The 25,290-nt window shown below is 44.5% G+C and overlaps 1 protein-coding gene across 12 annotated transcripts in view; it reads right to left on the bottom strand.

Annotated features, from left to right (window-relative positions):
• Positions 1 to 25,290, bottom strand: part of Znf532 (zinc finger protein 532) — a 108,075-nt gene that overhangs the window by 34,231 nt on the left and 48,554 nt on the right. For 11 of the 12 annotated variants that reach the window (XM_038329905.2, XM_038329902.2, XM_038329907.2 and 8 more), the window contains 3 exons: positions 14,509 to 14,690; positions 9,440 to 9,616; positions 2,075 to 2,237 (listed from right to left, as the gene is read on the bottom strand). The exons of the other annotated variant lie outside the window; for it this stretch is intronic. In XM_038329905.2, coding sequence (XP_038185833.1) covers positions 2,075 to 2,237; positions 9,440 to 9,616; positions 14,509 to 14,690 — 522 coding nt within the window. The remainder of the gene's footprint in view (positions 1 to 2,074; positions 2,238 to 9,439; positions 9,617 to 14,508; positions 14,691 to 25,290) is intronic. 12 annotated transcript variants of the gene reach the window in all.

Raw genomic sequence — 25,290 nt, 5'->3', positions numbered from 1 at the left:
TTTACATTTGGAATCATTGTCTTCATTTATTGCACAGTTGTTTATTCTATTAGTCATAAAGTATGTTTGTCATATTTATATTTAGGATAATCAGGTTTTTTAGACACATAGAGATTATATTTAGTATAGATAGTATAATCTTCGACCTCTTCGAAGAGCTGTAGAACATGACCTTTAATCTAACCTAGAGTTTTGTACTTATGAGACACAATCACTCCTGGCAACAATGCTCTACTCCCAAGAGAACGTTGAGCACCAAAGACACTCCACTGGGAGCTTGTCTTCTTCTTGGCAGAACTGGCCTTTGGGCAAAGAAAAGCCCATACCTCGACTACTGACAAAGATACAAAATATCCATAAGTGGATAAAACAGAATTGTCTTATCTTGCCAAGACAGGATAGAATAGTTCTACTAAAGGTCCCTTGCCGTTGAAAAATGGTATGTCAGGTTGTGTTAGGCCTTAGCCAAAGTTGGTTGCCTCAACATTGCTAACGAGACTTTGTGTGGTTGCCCAGGTAGTCAGTTGTCTCTGTCATCTGTTGCACATCTTGGAAGTTTCTCGTTTGTACTTCCTGGTTGCTTTAGTAATATTACTTCCCTTCTCAGATCTTTGATGGGGTTGAAGATTAGATAATTGTAGTTACCCTCTACATTATTTAGACTCCCTGCAGTAGAATGTTTAGTAAAATTTCTGTTATATGTTCCTTGCTTAATATTGTTTGCTTTTCGTAATTTTATATGATCTGTTCCCATTGTATATAGTTATATTTGGTTTTTGAATCTGTCTTATTTAGACAAAAGGGGGAGATGTTGGGGCGGCTGACCAATCCCTGGTCTGAGGGGCATGGTTGCTCCAGGGGCGAAAGATACCTTTAAAAGAACCGGATTTGGGATAGCCCGGCCCTTTTCTTCTTCCGCTTGGTTCTCGGCATCCCTGGAACCTCGGATTTGTAAGTGTATCCCACTTTCTCCTTTTATTAAAACTGATTCATTCTAAAAGGGCTATTTTGGTTATTTCCCATTGCCGGCCGAACACGCACGCTACAAGTGCCTAAGAGCACTTAATACTTACTCTCTTGCAGAGGACCTAGGTTTGGTTCCTAGCACCTACATGGTGGCTCACAACCATCCATAACTCCAGTTTCAAGGGAACTGATACCTTCTTCTGACCCCAGAGGGCACCGGACATGCATATAGTGCCCATACATACATGCAGACAAAACACACATACACATAACATAAAATTGGGGGGGGGGGAGAAAAGATAAGGTCTAATTATGCAGCCCTGGCTAGCCTGGAACTTGCCATGTAGACGAGGTGGCTTTGAACTCACAGGGCTCTTCCACCTGCCTCTGCTACCAATTCAAAGTGTGTGCCATCATGACCAAACTACATGCTATTTTTATAGAGTGAAAAAAACAAAAGACTAAATCAAATACAATGCAAATTTAAGTGCTTATATGATTTTAAGGGGGAAACCTCAATTTTTCTGAATGCAATAATATTTGTATAAATTAACAAGACTCATCAAAAGTCCTGTTTCCTAATTCCATAATGACAGAGTTCTCAAAACAGAACACTACAGAAGCTGTCAAGAGCACATACTGCACTTGTGGAAGACCCGAGTTTAATTTCCAGCACCCACCCCACACCATTTACAACTGCCTGTTCCAGATCCAGGAGAATCCGAAGTCTGGTCTCCACAGGCACTCACATGCATATACCCGCACACTGACATATACACATGGTTAAAACAAAAATAAACCTTAGTTCTTTAAAGAAAACTTTAGCCATCATTTTCACGTAAATAAAAAGAGCCCTCATAACCTCATTATTCTTTTAAACCAGAGCATGCACACCAGCTCCTTTTCAGCATCTTTGGGAGGCGGGGCTCCTGGATAAATGGCACCCCAAAGCTATCTGAGCATAAGGACAGCCTGTGCCCTGGGCCAATGTCTATCTCTTTCCCTAGGTAACAGCATGTTTTACAGAAACCTGCAGCTCAGCCAGGGCCCTACGACCATGCATGTATCTGCAGTTCACTTCGATGGGAGGAGAGACGCGCACACACACCTTGATATGGTCCATCATAAGTTGCTTCTGTGCATATAAAAGAGAACAGTCTGGACACTTGAAAACAGACACCTTCTGGTTTTCAATGTGCTGGTCAAAGTGGCGGTACAGCAAGGTCTGCAGGGTGAACACAGTGTCGCACATGGAACACTTATAGATTAGTCTAGAACAGAAGAAGCGCAGCGAGATACAGTCAGTCAGCCTTGTCTCAAAGGAGCTACGACTTAGCATCTAAAGAACTCAGGAGGTAGAAGCCATTGAAAGAACACAAAGAACATTTTAGCTGTGATACAAACTTTTCAAGACAACTGGCATCTCTTAATTGCAGATAAGTCTTCAATTCTGACTAAGACACATTCAGCGACATTTGTTCAGAGATCTCAATAGCTGACCATTTTCTGCCTCACAAGGCTTTTGTACGAAATCTCCCAGAACTGATACACACAGCAAGAAACAATCACAATTTCTCTCATTCCCTCCCTCTTTCCCCCCTTTTAAAAAAGGATTGAAAAAAGGCAACACAACCAAACAGTAGCCTTCTAACCTGAAAAAGGATGTGGGGGCAATTTTTATGTAAGGTCAAACAAAACAGTACGACTCAATGGTGGTGCCCTAACTAAAAAAAGAATCTGATTAATGAAGTAAAGACACCCCAGCTCTAGTATCTGGACAACCTGCCCCGAGTTTACATTTAAAATCAGCAATTTCACACTTGAACATCAACCTTTCTGTAATTTTAACACAGAAAACTATATGCCAGAACACAATTACAGAGATAAAAAGACGAAAACACACAGCTCAGGAAGACCCGATGCTTCCTAAAAACGGCTTTCAAGACCTGTACACCAGACTCTACTTCCATACCAAACGCTAATCTAAAGCCACCTCCTTACATTAATGTTCAGCAGACTGGAATCTTCTCAACAAACCTCTTCCACTCGCTTAGACCTCACCTGAAGCTTGGGGGTGGGTGTTTGGTGGCACTGGGGTGTATATGCAACACTCCCCTTGTAAGCAGCTGGGACACAGCAGTGGTCCCTTCCCTCGGAACTGTCCCTAGGTCATCCTGGTCCTCAAGGAGGGCCTATGGAACCTGTCCCCTTTGAAGAACTGTGGAACAGGCTCAGAGAGACTCGTGAGTAGCTGAGGAAAGAAGGCAAACTGTCTGAAGAGAAAGGTCAGAGGGGAAAAGAAATTTAACTAAAAAACTGTACAGCAAAGCTGGCAAAAAAAAAAAAAAAAAAGGCCCATGAACCTATCTGTATTTTCTGGGTGTGTTCCTAAGATAGCTCCTCATATGGATGCAAACTTCACTGGACAATAGTGTCAAAAAAAAAATGTAATTTAGTTCAGCATGGTGGCGTATGTCTGCAATCCCAGCACTTGGGAAGATGAGGGCAGCCCAGTATACTAAAAATATCATCCTGGTCAGGGCTAAACAGCAAGACCATCTCTAAATTAATTAATTAATTATCTTAACTCTTTAGCTTTAACTCTCATAGAAGACTTTCTAATGTAACTAGAAGACCACATGTCTTTCCAAAGTCTTGCCAAATTAGTCACTTTTCACCTTCAATTGAAGATGAGGAGAAAGATCCAGCTCATTACTGGCAGGCTTTTCTACACAGCCGAGTGCTGGTCCCTGTGCAGCAGGTATCCAAGGACGCTCACTTTCTGTTTGAAATTGCTTACATGGCGAAATCTCAATGTGTAGTGGAATAAAGCATCACACAATCACACAGAGCAACTACATAAGCATATCTTTAAAAGACAAAGATTTTCAGGAAAATTAAAACAAAGCAGTATATTATGATATGGGCATATTTCTTTTTTATTAGTGACCTGGTGTGTGTGTGTGTGTGTGTATGCCATACATATATGCCACACATATGCAAGTGTCCTTGGAGGTTGGAAGAGGGTGTTGGATTCCTGGGAGCTGGAATTACAGGCAGTTGGAAGCCTCTGAAACATGAGTGCTAGGAACTGAACCCAGGTCCTGTGGAAGAGCAAGAAAAATTTGTAACCACAGAGCCATTCCTCTAGCCCCATGATCACATTTCTTAACAGGCAGAGGAAAGTATAAAATTATCATTGCCTCTAGGGATGGATAGTATGTGCACACTCTATTATTCTGTTTATCTTTATTTTACAGGTTTCCCATAATCAAAATACAGTCATTTGACAAAAGAATAGTGTCTGGGATGCAGCGATGGCTCAGCAGCTCGGAGTATGTAACACACTTGCAGAGAACCCAAGCTTGGTTTCAGCGTGGTCAGGCAGCTCACAACTGCCTGTTAAGCCCAGCTCCAGGGGATCTCTGGCTTCCTGCACTCACATGCATGAACACACACACATACACACACACACACACACACACACACACAAAATTAAAAATTAAAAATAAATCCTTTAAAAAGAATAGCCTCATAATAGTGTCTATATATATGGAAATACCATAATGAGACCTGTCACTTTGTATGTCCACTTAAAAAATTAGTTTAAAAAAAATGTGAGTTCAAGGCCAGACTGGTCTATACAGCGAGTTCCCCAAACAAATGGGAAGGGGGGGCAGGGAGAAGAGTTTTAAGAGAAGCACTGAGATTTACTAGTTGGACTGACTATTCACTTAGGATTCTGTTTCTCAGCACTTCATAAAACCAGGCACGGGGGATCGGAGAGATGGCTCAGTTATTAAGAGCCTGCACTGTTCTTCTAAAGGACTAGAGTTCAGTTCTTAGCACCCACATCAAGCAGCTCACAGCTGCTCCTAACTCCGGCTCCAAGAAGATTCAACCCCTCTAGTAATGCATGTATCCACACACATGTGCATACACATTACGCACATGCACACGCACACACACACACATACACATAATTAAAAATAAACCTTAGAAAAAACAGGTACGGCTCTCATTTTCTTCATGGTACATTCTCTTGGGGAAAGATATGAAACCAAAGATGATAGAGCTACTTTGCATTTGTTGAGGAAGCTGAGGAACAAGTTGTTGATATGTTCCTCTGCTAAGCTTCCATAATCCCTCCAAAGGCAGAGAGGTGGTGCGTTCTAGGCTATCCTGACTACACAGCAAAACCTCATCTCAAAACAAAAGCACTAAGGAATGTAAAGGAGAAAGACCTGAGAAATACAACACAGCCAACCAGGCTCCACAGAGCCGACAGAACCACTGTTGAGAAAGGTGACGGACTACTACTGGCTGAGTCCCCAGTGTGGCTCACAGGGAAGATGAGCAATCTCATGCTGCAGGATTCCCGATGACGAGAGCAGGTTCTGGGCTGACTCCGAGAAACTAAGAACAGATAGGGAAGGCCATGCCAGAAAGAAAGGTTGCTTTTTCTTCTTTTTCATTTCTTTTTTTTTTCCTGAGGGGCGGAGGTGTCTAGGCAGCTGGAACAATCTGAATCCAAATTTCAATCTGTGAGGTGGCTGGCACGATGACCAGCAATGATCTGAACAGGGGCTGTGCACTCATGACTTTTACGAGTGTGCTTTTGTAAAGGGAAGAACACACTGAGGTAACAGGTCATAATGTCCTCTTACTCCAAAGATGCGGAGAGTGGTTATGAGCTGGACCAGGTCCTGTAAAAATGCCAGCAACCAGGACTCTGAGTGAAGGCACCCACGAGTTCTCAGTACACACTGCCAACACTTTTGTGGGGCAAGAACCATTAAAAGTAGCAGTAACTGTTGCTGCTGCTAAAAACTAGAAACAGCAAATGACAAAGCTACCACAAATCACGAGCACGGCTTTAAGGACAAATTATGAACACGAAGCAAACTTCCCAGTAACAGTGGGAAAGCCTGAGAGAAAACAGTCTGCTGTGGGAGAAATGGGGAGGCTTTCCAACTGGGTGTAGGAGGGACAAAGGCAGAGATCAGCAAGCGGGGGGCCTCAAGTCCACAGTGTGTGTCTGTTGGGGTGGGGATAATTTAGAGCTGGGAAACACGAGGGACCATTTTGGGTAGGAGAATATCAAAGCGGACAACAGGCCCAGCCAGCCCCTTAGACACTGCTGTACATGTGTGGGATACAAAAACAATTAAGTTGGAGCTCTAAGCCCTGAGATTCCAATGTGAGCAGCAGATTAAACACCAACAGGCACATAAAGCACTGATCTCCACAATGTGGCTGGTTCCCGTAGTCCTGCCGAGGTAAACTGACCCTACCTCCTGGTCCCACGTGGCACAGTAAGAGTCAGAGACCTGAGGTCATTTGTTTGATGTCATAGATAGATGATAGATAGATAGATAGATAGATAGATAAATAGATAGATAGATAGATAGAAAGAAAGAAATTCTGGTGCTGAGCTCTCTTTCCTGGGACCTAGGGGGTCCCCTTCCATGCTAATAGTATAATATTATAGGCCTTACTTCTCAGGGGCTTGTTCCAAATCTGCCTCTTATACAGCTCTTAACTCGGGAACTTGTCATGTGCTTAAAATGACATAAATTACTCAGCAATTATTAAGAGTACAAAGTGCCCTTTAAGACAGCAGTGGAAATATGTCCATTCACATCCTGAAAAACAAGAAGCAAAACAGCAAACACTGCTTACAGCGGTATGTGGGGCACAACAAACATGTTACAGCTTGCCTTTTACTTTGCAAACTGAGGCGTCAAAACTGTAGGACTTTTGGTTATGCTCAGATGTCTACATACTCAGTACAGGAAATGGGGGAAGGCGGACACTGGCACAGTCATTTGGGTAATTTTGAGCTGCTTGTATAACCACGGCCATCCAAACACTGCTGCCCGGGTCAGCACCAGAAGGTTCTGACTCAAGAAAAATCAGCTTCTATTTAGTTAATTCCAAGATGACCCCAAATTGGCCACAGGATAAGAAGTTTTACAGTAGCTTGAAAGGGTGAGGTGGCACGAAGGGCACTATCGCAGGCACAGTGAGCACCACAGGCCTGAACCCCACAGAGCTGAAGCAGCATGCCCTACAGAGCGAGGGTTCAGGCAGGGCTGGACTCAGCCAAAAGCCGAGGACTGAAGACCGGACGAGCACCAAGGCAGTGCTGCTCAAGAAGAGCTGCACTGGTCTGGGGCTTCGTCTTCCATGTCGCCAGTGTGCTGTTTCTATTTTATCTCTATTTACAGTGTAAAACACAGTGGCCTATGCCTGTGTCTAGGTATTTGCTTATTAAAGAACCCTGATAGTAAAAAGGAAAGAAGACAGAAGAATAAAGCTGGGAGTGGTCTCGCGTGCCTGTAATCCCGGCACCCCAGTGGCTGAGGTGGGAGGGCAGAGGGCTGGAGTTCAGCCTGATCTACACAGTTGAATCCTGTGTGAGAGCGGACAAGAAAAAAAATCAGAGTAATGTTTTCCTATGCAATTTCCCTCTTATCTAGGGGGGATCCATTTTAAGAGCCCCCCACCCCCAAGTGGGGTCTGGAAGCCACACAAAAAGACTGAACACTCTAATTTGATACCTTTGCAGTCTCAACAGCACTGAGGCATGCTCGTCACTTCTCCTTGTTGGGTTGACAGATGATTAGCACTGACTTCACTTTTCCCCTTCACTGTCTCACGGGTAGAGCATGGATTTCCTGTTTCTTTACTAAGGTCTAGAACTTTCGCTTCTGTACTTAAAGGAGGCACTTTCCTCTCTAAGAAGGGCTGGCACCATTACTCTTCCACTTTGGGGCCATTGTGATGTGCACTCAGGGCCACCTGCACACAAGACTTCACGTACTATCACAGCCGTCAGTCAGACAGCCGAGCTAGCTGTCTAATGGGCAGGCAGTGGATGCAGCAGACACACTGGGCAAAGGGACGCAGGTGCGATGAAGAGACCCTGGACACAGTGTATAACCCAGCCTCACAGGTTGTTTACTTCTGGAATTTTCCATTTAATAATTTCAGTTCACACTGATCTTGGTTAGTGAAAGTTACGGAAATTAAAAATAGTAGATAAAGGGCGCGTGGCTACTGCACCTGTAAAGTGTGTCCCGCAGGTAAAGCTATGAGAATCCTAGACCCACTGTACTCAAACTTGACAACATTGTCTTAACTTATCTTAATAATCTACTATCCTCTATTTCCAGTTTTACAATTACTGTCAGACAGAATATGTGACTTATTTGAGTGAAGACAAGTGGCTATATTCATCACAAGACAAACAAAGGCTGATAGTATGCACAAATTTCCCATCATGAGCACTGGAGACACATGCATTAATCTCACTAATCCCTGCCTCTGTGTGAAGACATCCACTAGAATTCAAATCCTCTACTTGTAATTAGCCTCCCTTTAAGGATCAATGCACAAAACATCAGGGAGAAGACCTATCTGAATAAATAGATTTTAACATTGCTTTAGTAAACAGTTATTTATATATACTCAATCAAAAAAAAAAAACCTAGACATATAAAGAAGTGCAGGTATTATACTGCATATCGACATCTCTTTCCCTTATGGATCTTTGATAATGAAGTTTCTCTCTCTCTCTCTCTCTCTCTCTCTCTCTCTCTCTCTCTCTCTCTCTCTCTCTCTCTCTCACATCAAAATACTGGGATAGCCAACCTAGCCCCCATAATCATTACATTTCACAAGGCCATAATGAATCTGGGACTAAAATGACCACCACCAGGCACACCGTGTGCACACAGAGGGAGTGAGCGAATACAGAAACAACGACTCCAAACAGGCTTCTCAGGGCATAGATTTCAATCACATCATCTTATTCTAATCTCACTCAGACCCCGGGGCACACGCATGAGCCACACGCAGGAGGCTGAGACAGGAAACAGTCTCAACTTCACAACTGGCAGCTGTAGGAACTCTGACCTGCCCCTGTGCCCACATTCCCCCTCCCTGCTGCTGACTGAGCCCTGCAGCAGATGGCAGGTGGCCCTCTCTGTTCACCAGTCCTAAAGCAAGAACAGCATTAAGCAAAACTAGATTTACTTCCACTAATCAAGACTTGTCCTAGCTATGAAGTTAAAGTCAGTAACTAGTGTCTCAAGCTGACTTGGCCTTTGGAACATTTCTGGGGAAGAGTATCCTACAATAAACAAATGACACTGTCTTAGTTTTCTGGCTTATATTTTACAATTTTCCTAAAACTTACTTGGTAAAAACCATCTTAAGGATAAAATGGGTAAGTATTCATTTGTTGAACAGAAATTGATGCTAAATGCATGAATAACAGGTGACATTTTGAGACAAAGACTTTAGCTGGAAAAAGTAGAATGACTTGGTGAGCTATGAGCAGAAGGTCACACATCAAAAACCAACATAGCCGACACATGCTCAGACCTTACATCTTATTTACTGCAATGACACCCTCCTCTCAATGACACTACGGCAGCAGAGTAAAACTCAGCCATGGGTAACTTACTTTGGTTCGCCTATCTTGATGCCAGGATGCTGCGTGTAGGCGTGGGAGTGTGTACTTGGGGCAGACTTAAACGCCATTGGACAGATAGGGCACTTGTAGAAGACTTCACAGTGAGAGCCTTGAATGTGAGACTTCAGTGCGGCCACATCAGAGTACACAACATTGCAATGTACACATCTGTCAGAGAAACAACACTGTCATTAGCACAGACCACCCAACACCGTGAGCGACATCGCTGTGTGAACAGGGTGAAATACGTGAGCGTATTTCAGCCCACAGGGGTTCCTCGTGGCTCTTGGAAAGTACTTTGCCTCTTCGGCTTGCAACAGAGTAAAGTTAATTTTGTGTGTTTAATAGGAAAGATCACGAAGAAGATTAATGTACAAATGGTCAGTGTTTGGAGCATCTTTAATGTTTTGAGGAAGGATGTATACAGGAAGGCCAACAGACCATGAGGGACACAGCAAGAACCTGGGGATCCTGCACTGGGGAAGGACGTTCGTGAACTGGACTAACACTAGGGCCTGATGTTCCCACCTGCCCTAGATCTGTCCAAGGGAAGAGGTCTTGGGATCTGCACCTACATGCCCTCAACACAGGGACAGAGAGGGGCACACGAAGAAGGCATGACCCATGGTCTCATGGCACACACTGCTATGGTCAATATTTAGCACCACTAGGTGACCCAGATGGTGGTGGAAGTCAGCACCTGTGTTTGTTCTGTCTGCTAGAAAACAGCCTGACTGTGCTTATATTCGGTCTTTAAACTACTTCAACACAAGCTTCTGAAAAGTCAGCATCTCCAACAATTGGCTCCAAGCTTCTGAATTTCTAAGTATGACAATTAGCTCATTCCCTGCTAAAACTTAATCTCATAGAAAATCTTCAAAACTGGGCCAGCCCAGCCCCAGGTCATCATCCTCGCACGAGGACTCGCGGCAACACTTGTAACACCTCCATTTGACGATGGACTCTCTCTTCTTGACTCACATATGGAAAACATTTGAGAATGTTCACCACGGCTCTTGGGAACCATCTGTGAGAACACATCTCGCATGTGACTGAACACACATGCTCCTAGTCGTGCATATGCAAGTCACCTGGGAAAGAAATCTGCTGACAGGGCCTGCCCTCCAGGACACCACGCCAGACTGACACTTCTGCCCTTCTAGGCTTAGAGGCACACATGGTCTCATGGAGTAACTCCTGGAAAACCACACAGAGGGCGTGTGTTCTACGGAACATACCATTGCAGGCTTTGTTAGAAAATCACGGTGCATTCTCAGGTTTATGGTCTTAAGGCACAGTGGTCACCAACATAGAAACTAAAACACTGTTTAAGTGGAGAACAAAAAAGATTGGCTATCTACCAACAGGGACATTATCTCAATACACGAGTCAGCCAAGCATACTGAAATTCTTCCAGGCCCCACCTAATACTCCTAAAGTCTGCAGTTCCCTGTTTATAAGACAAAAACCCTGTTTGTCAGATAAAACACTGCACATATCATTTCTAGTCCCACCTTCCCCTTAGCTAGTGACTACAAACCAAGTGGGGGAGGATGAGGTCTTGGTCAGAGTTCTGCAAGCTCCCCAGGTTGCTGGCCTTAGGGAGGATACCCATCTGATGAGATCAAGCGCATCAGGGGAAGCATAACTTTAGACAGATGCTAGAATCCGGCACTGGGGCTTAATGTTTCCTCCTGTTCCAGTGCCAACCAAATGCTGCCCAAGGGTGTACTTCATCACAGACCACACACATTGTCCCACGAAACACAGGACTAGACTCGATCTCAAGCAAAAGACCAAGACAAAAGGAAGCGAAGAGAAGCACACTAATGCCCCAGATGTTCCAGAGCCATGCGGAGCAAGAGAAAAGCCCCACAGGCTGCAAACAAAGTAAAATATGGTTTTTAAGTTGGCAGCAGACATGACAGGGACTCAGTCTAAAGGGTATCACAGAAGTCAAGGGAAAAGAGAAAAGAAAGGACAGAAGAGGTTAAGGGCAACAGAGGCCAACGACAACTACAAGTAAAGCAGGCACATGGAACACGGAATTTCAAAGACACCTTATGGCACCACAATGCTACTAAGCATCTGCTTCAAAAGTTCTGGAATGACATGCATTTGCCACCATGCCTAGCTCTCTTTATTATTTATTTTGAATTTTAAAAAAGGTTTATACCGGGCGGTGGTGGCGCACGCCTTTAATCCCAGCACTCGGGAGGCAGAGGCAGGCAGATCTCTGTGAGTTCGAGACCAGCCTGGTCTACAAGAGCTAATTCCAGGACAGGCTCCAAAGCCACAGAGAAACCCTGTCTCAAAAAATGAAAAAAAAAAAAAAAGGTTTACATTATATAATCCAACAATAATCTCTTTTTAAATGCATATTATCAGGAGGCAGGAAAGTTCAGAAAATATTTTACTTTTATCCATAACTGACATTTACAAGTGAAGCAGGATCCAGGCATGGCCATCAATATTTAAGAGATACAATATAGGATCAAAAGATAAGCAAGCACCTGCCTAGGAAGGAACACAGGCAAGAATGGGAGCCCTGAGAAAATCTTCTCTGGCTACAAAAAAAGATCATAGACAAAATGATTAACTAGAGACAAGAAAGAGAGAGATGACAGAGATGAGAGAGACATAGACAAACAGGGCAGGACCAACAGGCTGCCAAACCCAGGCAAAAAGCACCAACTACCCCATTATTTAAAACAGCAGGAGGGCTGGACATGGTAGCACTGGTCTCTAATCCCAGGCTGAACTCTTGTTCTGATTCAGGTCAGCCTGGACTACAGTGTAAGACCCTTCACCAAAAAGTGGGGGAGGAGCAAGAAAAATGTTTAAGTTTTGTATCTTTTCTAAAGAAGTCAACATGAACTAAACTTCACAATAAACTAACAAAGGGGATGGGTGCAGTGATGTTGATCAATAATCCTAGCTCTGGAGTTAGGCTCAGAGTGAGGCCAGCTTTGTCTTGTCTACACAGCAAGTTCCAAGACAATAAGAGTATAATAGTAGGACCCTGTGTTAAAAGCAAATACAAAAAACCCACAAGCATGATGTTTCCACAGTCTGTATACCCTCCAGTCAAGTTGGGAAAATCTACAGTCAATAAAAACTTGATAACATTCAAACTGTAAAATTGAAAGCACCCAATTTAAGCAAGTCTGCCTGGGGCAAGTGAAGGGCAGAACAATCTTCTCCCAGAAAGATTCAGGCTTTCAGCCTGCATGTGAACCTTCTGTCTTAACTTGGGGAAGATACCAGGATACCTCAGTGCAGAAGGCTGTCCTCTTCATCCCAATCTAGCCTTGGTTTCACTGAAAGGAAATCTGTGGGAACACCCGGCATTCAGCAGAGAACAGCGGCAAGCACTCAGGCTGCAACAGCTGCTCTCCCGGAGCACAGGATCTGTGCACAGGCTCCCCTCACAGTTTCCAAGCATGTACTGTTCTGCGTGGGTCTGTGCACCAACAGTTTATCCGTCACATCTCAGAGGGTTGGGAGGCAAGTCATCCCCCACGTTACACGGTACACAGAGGCGAGGACACAAGAATCTCACACAAGACAAACAAATCAGGCGCAAAGAAAAAAAAAACTCTGGCTTCTTTTTTTCTAAACTAAAGGTTTCCTACCAGGTTAGCGCTCAATCCATAAAGCATTTGTACACTACACATTGGAAGGCAGAAGATTAAAAACAGGAATCTATCATATTTTAATGTTAGAAAACTGAGCAGAGGGGAGCTAGAGAGATTGCTCAGCAGTTAAGAGCAATGGCTCTTCTTCAAGAGAACCCGAGTTCAATTCCAAGCACCCACATGTTAGCTAACAATCATTTGTAACTCAAGGTTCAAGAGAGATGAGGTCCTCTTCTGGCTCCCTTAGACAATACACATACATGGTAAACAGATGTGCATGCAAGCAGGAAAAACACCTGCACACAAAAAAATAAAAATAAATCTTAGGAGGGGGAAGAAAAAGAAAGACAATTGGGCAGAAGCACTCGAGAATTAGTGATCCTGGAACATAAACTAAAATGAAATTAAGGGGGCTGGAGAGATGGCTCAGCAGTTAAGAGCACTGACTGTTCTTCCAGAGGTCCTGAGTTCAATTCCCAGCACCCATATGGCAGCTCACAAACACCCATAATGAGATCTGGTGTGCTTTTCTGGCTTGCAGACATATATGTAGGCAGAACACTATATACATAATATATAAATCTTTAAAAAATAAAATGAAATAAAATCATCACACCACACCAATGCTACCTCATCTTTATGAAACGTGTGACAGAATCACAACTAAGAAAACCACTACACGTTAACAGTCTAACCAAACATAGTAAGACAAAAAACATGCCACAGAAAACATCTGCTAAAACAAAGACATGTCACCCATGACAGAGTCCCCTGAGTTTTCATCAGGGCAAGGGTAAGTGGAATGAGAGCACATTTAAGAAGGTAACTAAGTTTGAGAACAAAGTACATCATCACCTGACACTGGATAAATTAACATCAAAGTTGCCAGATGTCAAAAAGTACACATCTGGGAATCTCCGGGGCCAGTGAAAAGATGAAAGGGGCCGGAAGTGAGGTGGAGGAGGCAGAAGGAAAGGACTTTTGGAGGTGAAGCTCCTCCAAAGACTGATGTTAGAAAAGATGTTCACCTGACCCTTCTGTGTGGTTCCAGCAATTCATCATGTTTGTATTATTAGAGGGGGACTAATAAGAGGTGCATGGTGTTCCTGCAGAGGATAAATACAGGGCGTGCAAAAAATATATGTGCAGGGGTCGGGGAGGGTTACAAAGGCTGTCAGTCATGGCCAAGCCCCATAATATGCACCTTTACCTAAAAGAATCACCCATTTAACCTCATCCATATGGACAGGCAAGGCCAATGTGACATCAAACTCGGATTCAAATGGATCCTACTCTACTACAAACGAGCTAAGCTCCCAGAGGATCTGTGTGTTGGAGTACATATGACCAGATAACCCTGAGAACTATGTACGTGCACGGGCCCTCCAAATCGTAGTGCACAGAAGTGAACAGCATACTGACCGAAAACCAACTCTCCGTGTGTAGTGCAGACAGTTCTTGGTGACGTGGGTCTGGAAGTGCACCGACCTGCAGATGGCCCCGCACTCAGGGCAGGTGTAGGGAGATTTGTGCTGATGGATTCTCTGGTGTGAAGCATAGCTGCACTGGTTAGGAAGCAGCATCTGGCAGACAGTGCAAGTCTTCTAAACAAACCAAAGGGGGAAACACAATTGGTCCTGCTAAGCATGGCTATATGCAAGTTCCTTAGTTAAGCTGTACAGTAGATATGCGTCTCATTTTAAACACTGCTATAAATGACCAAAGCCCAAGGAAGAGCAAACCTGAAGACTACATGTTTAACAGAAACTGTTCACCCTGTAAAATAAAAATGATTAGAATGGAGGCAGGCTCACGCCAGTGTGAGCTAAAGCAAACACCAGCTTCAGATGCGTCCAGTCCTGTTTCTTTAGCATCTTTGTCCACAGTGGAGGTCCTCTTGCAAACTGTGCTGGCAGGTTAATCCTGCTACACATGACCGAGCTCACAGGCCAACCGGACATGTAGCTCCCACAATCCAGAACTTGCCTCAGGAAAGTAGAAATTGACCCAGGCTAATCCAGTTTCTTCTTATTTCCCAGTCACTTAACTATTTAAATCTTAAATTCAGGGATTGGTTTTCTTTTGGTACCTAAGTTGGCCTTCAATGGATGAACTGGCCATAATATGATTTATAATCATAAAAATCAAAAAACTCAAGCTCAGATACATAAATTTGGACATTAAATTGAAATTTGCAGAGCATAAGGAATTTTACAAAGCTTAAAATATGACTGTATTAAAAGAAAGACAAAAAAAGACTGAGATCTTCTTTGAAGAAAAATATTTAATTATCAAAAAAACCAAACACTCTATCCTATCCTCCATCCCCTTAAATATAAGTATAAATATATTTTTAAAACATAAACAAAATACTCAGTATAAACTGACTACCATCCTCAAAACAAATCCAACAGAATGAGAGATAAAATTCATACACTTTTCAGACATTTGTGCAAAACCAAGTACCTCTTGCATTCTAAAATAAACCATCTGTATTAAAGTCAAAGAAAGCCTCAAGTTATAGATTCTTCTGCGATTAAAAATACTCTTTCAGATTGACAGTTCAAAAAAATATCGTTAATTCTTCATAGTTATCTCAAATTAAGCCCAAAAATTTAAGTTCTGAAGTGACTTATGCTAAGAAAAAAAGAAAACTCACTTGAAAATTATTTCTTGCCAGGCAGTGGTGGTGCACACCTTTAACCCCAGCACTCAGGAGGCAGAGGCAGGCAGATCTCTGTGAGTTGGAGGCCAGCCTGGTCTACAGAACAAGTTCCAGGGCAGCTAAAGCTACACAGTAAAATCCTGTCTCAAAAAAGCCAAAAGAGAAAGAAAGAAAGACAATTACTTCTTGGTTTTTCTCCTGAAAGGACTGAAATACAAGCTTTATCCCATGAAACGTTTATTGTAAACACAAAACGAGAGCATTACAGGCAGTGCTCATGAGTTTAACGTCACTAACATGCACAAAAACGGAACCAGTCAACAGAGTCCTAGTTACAAGAGCCCACTATCATTACATAGTCATTGGCAGTCACTCACTATGAACTACAGGCTTCCACCTTCTCCACAGCCATCATCCCAAGGAGAATTATGGAGGCATCTTGGTGTGCACTTACTTTCAATTCTAAAATAAGTCAAAAAACATTATACATATATGTCTCCACATTCACATATGCACACATTCATAGGTATATACACACATACTCATATATATAGATTAATATAGATTTAGATATGGATTGGTTTCATTTCACCATGACTCGAGCAGTGAATTAAGTTTTTTCAATACATTAGGAACTTAATATAGATAAAATACATTGTATCATTTACTTCTCATAATCTATGAAGTCAATAATACCTTCATTTTACAGAAGAGGAAATAAGGCTTAATGACATAAGAAATGTGTTCTATACCCACTGCTACTAAGGCAAGGACCAGGATCAATCAGGCTCGGGTGGAGAGGCAGTAGAAAGAGTGGAATGGGGTCACATGAACTGAACCATCACAAAAACACAGAGTTGAGAAACATAAACAAATAAACCTGAATGTCATAGATGACCCGTTTATGTTAAGACAACAAATTAGTTTCTCGTTCCCCATAGCTTCTCCCATACCTAAGACGTAATTACACTACTTCTGTAATAGTACAAAGCTAAAAGAAAAGAAAATTTAAAAAACAAAGGTCATGTGTTGTACGAAAGCTAAAAACAAAACAAAAAGACTTACATCATTATCCATCAAGAAATAATGACAAGCCATACAATACATATAAAATGAGCAACTCATGCTCATCACCTGATTATCACCAAGACAACCATTATCACAGCTCCTTCTTTCCCAACCGTGGACAGCCACCAGCCGAGGCTCCCACCCATATCAGACCAGGAAGTAAAGAAGAAAGGTAAGGACTCCAGCCTTGAATCAAATGCGTTCAATCCTGGAGTTCTTGAAAAGGGAGGATGTGGCCAGCGATCACAGTGGACATGCAGGAACCTTACCTTCAGTTTATACAGGTGCACACACATCAGTGCACATACCCATACTACCCCTATGTTTCTCTCTCGGCTGACTGCTGCATGCCTCACCTCCATTCCATTTCGGTCGAAAGCACTCTCCTCCTTGATGTTTGCATAGTAACCATGTTTCTGAACTCACATGACATTGTTTCCTTAACCGTGCGGCCTCAGATTGCATAACTGTCCTTGCTGCAGACAGCAGAGATTCCACCAGCTCTCTGGGATGCTTCTGAATCCGTGACAAAATGCACACTGGACTCAGAGGACACACTGAGCACAGGAGAGCAAACGGAGTCTTTGTGGTCTGGTTTTCCCTTCCTTTCTGTTTAAGTCAAATAAAGTTTTCCTAATTAGCACCAACTACGGCTGCTAGGCAACTCAGAAGAAGATATAGCAGTTAAACCCCGTAGTGTGTGGCTCAGAAAGAGAACAAAAGAGAAGAAACACATGCACATGGATTTGTGTCTCTGGACTTTGGGCTTAGTGCCATCGGAACATGCATAAAGGTTTTGATGACCAGGTAGAAAGCAGCTAATTTCTTCTCTGGGGCAGTTTTGTTTGCGCAGGGGCAGTTAGATTTTTCAACTAATTTTACTTGTCAATAGTACAGCTGCACTAGAAGCCGAGGGAAAGGGAGCTGGAAAGGTCACAGTCCTTCCTGAGCCTGATGGGCTGGCAGCCAGCTGCAGCCTGAGTTGACAGCTGGCCTAACAACAGAGGCTGGAGGAGGGGTGGGGCCGGATGTCCTGTTCAGAAGCTGGACTGGGGGACTCAGCACCCTCTGCACATGTGATGAATTACCTGAGCAACAAGGAATACAATTCTCTGTCTCAATTTGTTCTTTTAGGGAGACACAGAGCCTGAGAAAAGTAAAGGGGAAGGGTGAGCAAAGCTAGAGACCACAACCACACAAAGCACCTCTCACGGGTGAATCAAGTAGACCTGGGGCCTGCAAAGCACCCAGGCCAAAAGCCAGACACTGCAGCTCAGTGGGGGCCCAGCTAAGTCAATGCCTGTGCCCTTTACCAGTTCCGTAAACGGCATGACGGTAAGATGATGCTTTTAGTGGTCATAATGAAGCTTAGCAGCTTCTTTCCTGGCTTTCACATTTTCACAATTAGAAGAGAACAGAAAACGCTTTACTCCAAATGAAATGGGGGTGATAGGCATGTGTCACGTCCTGACCACACATACCCTTTGTTCCCAGAGCTAGCTGGTTAGCAGTTGCTTCCAAATCGGCGTCCAGAGCTGACTGACGCTGTAGGCGGTCACACATAATCCGCTCAGGTGACTGCTTCTGAGGAAGCGGATTTGTTAAGAGTTGTAACACTACCAAAACCGAGGCAGGACTAGTCTGAGCAAGATGAAATTAGCAGTCTAGGGAGCAGTGCCTGAAAGTCTTCAGCAGAAAGCCAGTGGCCCACATCTGTAATCCCTGCATTTGGGCAAGGGGATCGAGAGAGTTCAAGTGCAGCCTGAGTAACAGCAAGAGCCTGTCTAAAAAAATAAACCCCCAAAGGCTGTGAGTGTAACTCAGCAATGAGACACTTGCCTAGCGTGCCTAACTAAGGCCTTGTTTAGTCTCCAGCGTAACAAGGGAAGAGGTGAAAAAGAAGAGCGGAGGAAGGAAACTTGGTCTTCTGACAATGACAGGGTCAGGCAAGATGCTCCAAGACTTCTGTGCTTGAGAACAGTTTATCTAGAAATGAGAACAGGCAGATACTGCTCGAAAGAATTTAATGTATATATAGTATGCGGTGTTAAAGATTCCCACAAAGGGGACTGAAGAGATGGCTCAGCAGTTAAAAGCACACACTGCTCTTGCTGAGACTGCAGATTCCAGAACCAGGCAGCTCACAACTGACGGAACCTCCAGGGTTTTACACATGCGCACATGCACACGCACACATACACCCCCACACATAGGTATAGGAATACAGGCATTCATGTGGAGATCAGAGAACAATGGCGGGAGGGCCTGGTTCTCTCCTTCCAGTACATAGATTCCAGGGATGAACTCAGATCCTCAAGCTTGGTGTGGCAGGCACATCATGCTGAACCATCTCACCAGCTCCAAAACATAAAATAATTTCTGTAATTGCTCAGAGGGGCTCGAGAAGTAACTCAATAGTTAAAAGACCCATGTCCACTTACAACCATTAGAGACCCCAGTTCCAGGGGATCCAGTGCTCTCTTCCAACCACTGTGGGCACCAAGCATGCACGTGGTACATATATACCGTACACAAATGTAATTTTAAATATTAAAAAGAAAAATTGTAATGCCCAGAAAGTTCCTGAAACTAAAATGAGTTCTCAGTCTCTCAAAGTTAGGACCCAGCAGATTGCACACCTCCTTCAGCTAGCTACTGTACCCAGGGACAATGTGGGTGCACACCTCCTTCAGCTACTGCACCCAGGGACAATGTGGGTGCACACCTCCTTCAGCTACTGTACTCCGGGGACAATATGAGCGCACACCTCCTTCAGCTACTGCACCTGGGGACATGTGGATGCAAGCCCCAGTTTTTACTCAGGTCCCCAACTGTAAAGTCCTCAGTTTCTGTGTTGGGCTGCAACATAATGAAGGAGAAACAATGAGTTGGCAATGAAGGACACTTGCCCCAGTCCCAGCACTGCCACTAATTGGACATTTGCTTTTCCAATAGCAAAATAAAAGAGTGTACCAAAGAGCCTATTACAGTTTCTGATTCTACGGCTACTGTGGAACCTATAAAAAGAAAGGGCGCTTTAACAACTAAGAGCTTACACTATGCATTTCCAGCCTGCAGCTGACTGAATTTAGCCATGTTTTACTAAGAGGTGAAGGGTGGCATTCCAGTGTATCCCAGCATCAACTACTAAACCTGCAGACAGCAGTTCTTGAACATTTCACCGACAGGAGAGCTTCTCAGCCTCTCTACCCATTGCCTCAAGGTGCCTGAAGCAGGCGTATGCACCAGGCAGTGAAAAGGAGCTCCAACTGTGGCCTGTGAGTGCATAAGTGAGTTCATGAGTCTGTGTCCATGAAAGCACAAGAAGGAATCTGAGTCCGTGTGTGTGAGTGCAAGAGTGTGTTTGAGTGTGATGTGAGCACAAGTGTGTATTTCGAGTACATGTGAGCGCATGAGTAAGTTGTGCAGCCTACCCACAGCTCCATGTTCATTGCACTGCTCGCTTGGTCCCATGCTGCAGTGAAGAAATAAGAGCCTCTCCCTCAGCTGCAGAACCTACTCAAGCAGACGCTGGGATTCCTGGACCACATCACCTCCGGCACATGATAAGATCCCCTGACTCAGGCATGGACATAGCCGTGTAAGGCAAAGGAGTGTACTAAAGCTCTGTGTGGCAAGCCGGCTCTTTCCAGAGACTGCCAGGCCATGGCTGAGCAAGGCGCCAGCTCCTGACAAAGAGGTGCCCCTGCTGATTGGTGACTGCAGGTTTCCCACACAGCATTCATAGAACAGGGAGGGGCAACAGAGACAGCAGGTGACATGGCACAGTCCCCAAACGCTGCACACTGCAAGCCGGAGTCTGTGGAGAGAGCCGTGGCCCGCTCGGCCGCAGCAGTATTCTCAGGAGACAAAAAGTAAAGAAGAAGGAAGATAAAAAGGCAGGAAACCTGTGGAGGGCGAGGGGTACAGCACTGGGCTGGAAAGACAGACGACACGGAGGAGGCTCTGGTTCCATCCCCAGCACTGGGAAGAAAGAGAATGAGGGGGCCAGGGCCGAGCTACTCAAAACAGCCGAGAGCTCAGGAGAAAGGCTGAAGGCATTCACGGGCCACGTGAGGGAAGAAGGGAAGTTATCCTCCAAAAGATGGGGCTGAGGTGGAGATCGGTCAGGCAAAGAGAAGACCCAAATAGAACATACACGATCTGAAAGATGGGGACTCTGCCGAGAGGAAGTGGACCAGCATGGGAGGAAAATGAAGCAAAGAACGGGACAAATAAAGCCACAGCAGAGCGCCAGGTAAGGTGTTACACACCTTTAATCCCAGGACTCAGGAGGCAGACGCAGGTGGATCTCTGTGAGTTTGAGATCATCCTGGTCTACAGAGTGAGTTCCAGACAGCCAGGGCTACACAGAGAAACTGTGTCTTGAAAAACAAAAAACACACAAAACAAAAATAACAACAAAAAACCCAGAATGGTATACATGAAAAAGCCATACATTTATTTCTTTGTATGTGGATCAAAAACAATTAATTCAAAAAAATAAGAGTTCTGATGAAAAGTGTCTGCACATCGATAAACCTATCTGCCAGCGCAGCAATCCAAATCAGACCAAATCAAACCAAATTAGAAAACGTCCAGGTTTAATGGGCAAAATGCTCCCGCATGATCTTCCAGCCCCCCAAAGAGGAGACAGGGAAGAGAGACCAAAAAAAAGTATCTGTTTTCTGGGGAGCAGTTTAAATACCAGGTGGGAGTGGTAGTGAGCATCTCTGGGAGAGGGGTCTTATTTGTTGGGCTTTCTGAGCTGCCGCAGGGTTTGGAGAGAGATGGGGGAGGGGACTTGGGGTGAAGCTTCCACAGAACATCCCAGACTCTTTGGGTATATGGATGCCAGGGGCTGGGGTGGAATCTAGCCTCACCTGGGAGCTGTTGGAAAGGCTCAGGTGGGAGAGAAGGTGAACATTTCCAGACCTCACATTAAAGACAGGACAAAAGGCCGGGAAGGGAATTCCTTTCATTCCGGCAATAAAGGAGGGTCTCTGTGAGTTCAAGGCTACCCTCATCAGCACAGCAAGTTCAGGAGAGCCAAAGATACATGATAGAGGAACACTGTCTCAAAAAACTCAATAACAAGAACAGGGCAAAGAGCAGAAGTGCTGGTGCATGCCTGCAATCTCAGAATTGGGAGCAGAGGATCCTGAGTTCAAGCCCCGCCTGGACTACAAAACAAGATCTATCTCAAAACAAACAAGAAGGAAAAGGAAAAAGGAAAGTGGAACAACTTCCGCTTCCAGGAAAACGGAGCCCAGAAAACACCCATAGGAAGACTCTGAAAGGAGAGCAAGAAACCAGCCAGGGACCCGAGGTAAAGAACAGCCGGGAACATCCACATTTTTTCACCTCACAACCCAGACTGGAGCTGAGGAGCTAGTGGCACAGAGGTGGAGACAGTCCCCACCCCAAAGCCTGCTCTCTGGTGTTTAGAACATGAAAGCAGCAGCCAGGGGCAGGGCAGAAACCTAGGTGAGTACCAAGCTCCCAGGAAATAGTGTGGCTACCAGGTCATGCCAAATTCCCACCTCCTGAAACTGTAATAAGTCCCAAAGGCCCTGCCCAGATAAAGTCAAAAGAGGCAAAGGCAAGAGGGACAGGAAAATGAGCCCCTTCAGCAGCCCAGTGAGAACGCAAAGTGTCCAAAGAAATCTCCTGGCCCAGATGATTTCTCTGGAGAACCAAGCAAACACTTAAAGAAACACTAGCTCAATTCTACTCACTCTCATACGGAACATAGGGGAAGAAGACACACTTCCTAGTTCACTCTACAAAGTTATTAGCAAACTACCCCAAGCCAGACAAGGATGGGGGAGGCAGGCAGGTGTGAGGTGTAAACCTACATGAATATAGATGCAAGAGGACCTCAACATAGTAATATTCACAGAACAGCAAAAGGGTGGTGCACATGCCTGGCCGGGTACACCCACTCCAAGGGTGTGGCTATTCCCATGCCTGGGAAATCAGTAGCTGAACCCCTCAAACTCTGAAGCCAGAAAGTTCAAGAGAATCACAAGATACACAATAAACAACATTACTTTCTCTACACACTATCAATGAATTTGTGCACACCAAAATTATATTGTTTTAAAATAGTAAATTTCAGCTGGGGATGTACTTCAGATACCTCTGGAGCTCTGGGTTTCATCCCCAGTAGCACAAACAACTGACTGATTGGTCAATTGATGAAGCAACCAAAACCTATCAAAACATGACCAGAACTTAAATGCTGGAAAGCACAAGCAATTAAAGACCTAAATAAACGGGGTGAGGCTGTTCGAGGACTAAAAGACTCAGACCATAACGATGCCAACTCGCCACTCAAACTACTTTATACTTTTAACATATTTCCTGCCACGGGGCTGACAGGATTTCTCTGTGGCAGCAAATGAGGCAACTCCTGCTTCCCATGGAAGACAATGAGGTAGAAGGTGGAGGGCCTGGGGAAACGGCTCAGCTCTTAAGGGCACTTGCTGCTCTTGCAGTGGCCCTAGGTTCAATCCCTAGCACCCACACGGGCACTGGACGTGCACTGGGACACACATGCATGTGTACATGAAGCACTCCAGTAAGGTAGAGAGCAATAAGGCAACACCAGCTGCCAACCCCTTGAAGGCACACACATGCGCACACACACGTGCATGAACACAGGTACAGGTCTACATGAGCACAAACACATTTTTAAATATTTAATCTTAATGTGAATGAGTGTTCAGCATGCGTGTATGCGCACCTTGTGTGTGCAGTACTCAGAGGTCAGAAGAGGGTATCAGATGCCCTGGAACTAGAGTTAACAGGTATGAGTCGCTGTATGGTGAGAAACAAACCAGGATCCTATGCAAGGCAGCAAGTCCTCTTAACTGCTAAGCCACCTCGTCAATCCAACATTTCTAAAATTTAAAAACAAAAACAAACAAAAAAAAAAACCAGAACTATGGTACAACCATACACTTACACTACTACACAGCAGTAAAACAGAATGGGCCACAGAGGATCCCAAACTAGCTATGATTGGCTCAGAATATTGACGTGATACACCCAGTAAAAGCACACTTGGAAACCTGAATCCTGACCTTACCCAGGTGTGGGCTACACTCTGTTCAGTGCTGGGCGTCAGCCTCGGAGCCACACGACCAAAAGGCAAACAACTAACACACACCACAGTGTGCTGTGATTCGAAGCTAGGGTATTTGGTCTTGTCTCGCACATCTTATAATTTCAACTTATGATGGGTTTACTGCAAACCCTCAGTCAGAGAGCACCATCCTCAGTCAGAGAGCACCATCCTCAGTCAGAGAGCATCTGTACTGATACAGGCAACAACCTAGGTGCATTTCCAGGGAACTGTACTGAGTAAGACAGGCTAATGCACTTACACACTGCATGGTTTCCTTATTTTAATGTCCGAGAATTGGCAAAATTATAGAAATCCAGGCAGGCAGCAGTTGCCAGGGGTTGGGACAGAGGGTAACAGTGGGAGCTATTCTCATGAGGGTGGGATTATTGTGCCCCCTGACCACACTGATGTCAGTGCCCTGACAGCGATAATCATTCTATGTTTTTGTGGATTGCTACCATCGGGGAACTGAATGAAGGCTACGCAGAGAACTTCTCATATTTCTTACAAGAATCCACAGTTATCTCCAAATAATAAGAGAAATTAGACCCTGCTACCAATGAAACAGTGACCCCTTCTCCAGACCCAGCTAACCCAAACTGAAAGGCAATGCCCGAAGTGTAAGGCACCTGTTGGTCGAGGGCCCCCAATGACACTTTCAAACCTTCTGAATCTAATAGAGCCAGCAGGGTCACTCCAGGAATCTACTAGGGATGAGTTTTTAACTAAGACTAACATGCAGAAGATCCAACAATGGAGCCCATCTCAAGGTCACTCTGATGGAACTGGGAACCTGCTCCAGAGCATGCTAGGGCATGAGAACAAAGAAGCTTTTGTAACTGTTAAGAACGAAGAAACGCTGTTTCTCAATCCACCAATGAGTAACCAAGAGTGAGGAGATTAATGGGAAAATAGAAAATAAAAATAGGTTTTGACTCCGTGGACATAGCAGAGAACAGGAAACAGGCTTGGGAAAGCCTTTGGTACTGCAGGTACCCTGGTTCACCCTCCACATCTTAAGGAAGAAAAAGAAATGTACGTGCCATTCTCAAAGAGGATACTTTTCCACCAGGTAGGCATTTCCTGAGCTGAGACTAAAACTGATGTGGCTGTTAAGCTAAAAGATGGATAAAATCTGCGATCCCTTCGCAGGCACTGCAGCCCTGCCTTCTGCTGCTACGTCAGCAATGGAGGAGGACCACCGAAGCCCCCACTGCATCATAAGCTATAGTGCTTTTCCAGCTTCAGAAAAGCCTTAAAAGTGGCTCCAAACAGATGCAAGGAGAAGAGCTATTCCACACAGAGCTAGACTAGCCAGGGCCCCAGCTGCTGGCAAGGT

Source organism: Arvicola amphibius, chromosome 5 (assembly GCF_903992535.2).
Source record: "Arvicola amphibius chromosome 5, mArvAmp1.2, whole genome shotgun sequence".
Classification (NCBI taxonomy): domain Eukaryota; kingdom Metazoa; phylum Chordata; class Mammalia; order Rodentia; family Cricetidae; genus Arvicola; species Arvicola amphibius.
Note: the sequence above shows the minus strand (reverse complement) of the source record. Positions and strands in the feature narration are given on the sequence as shown.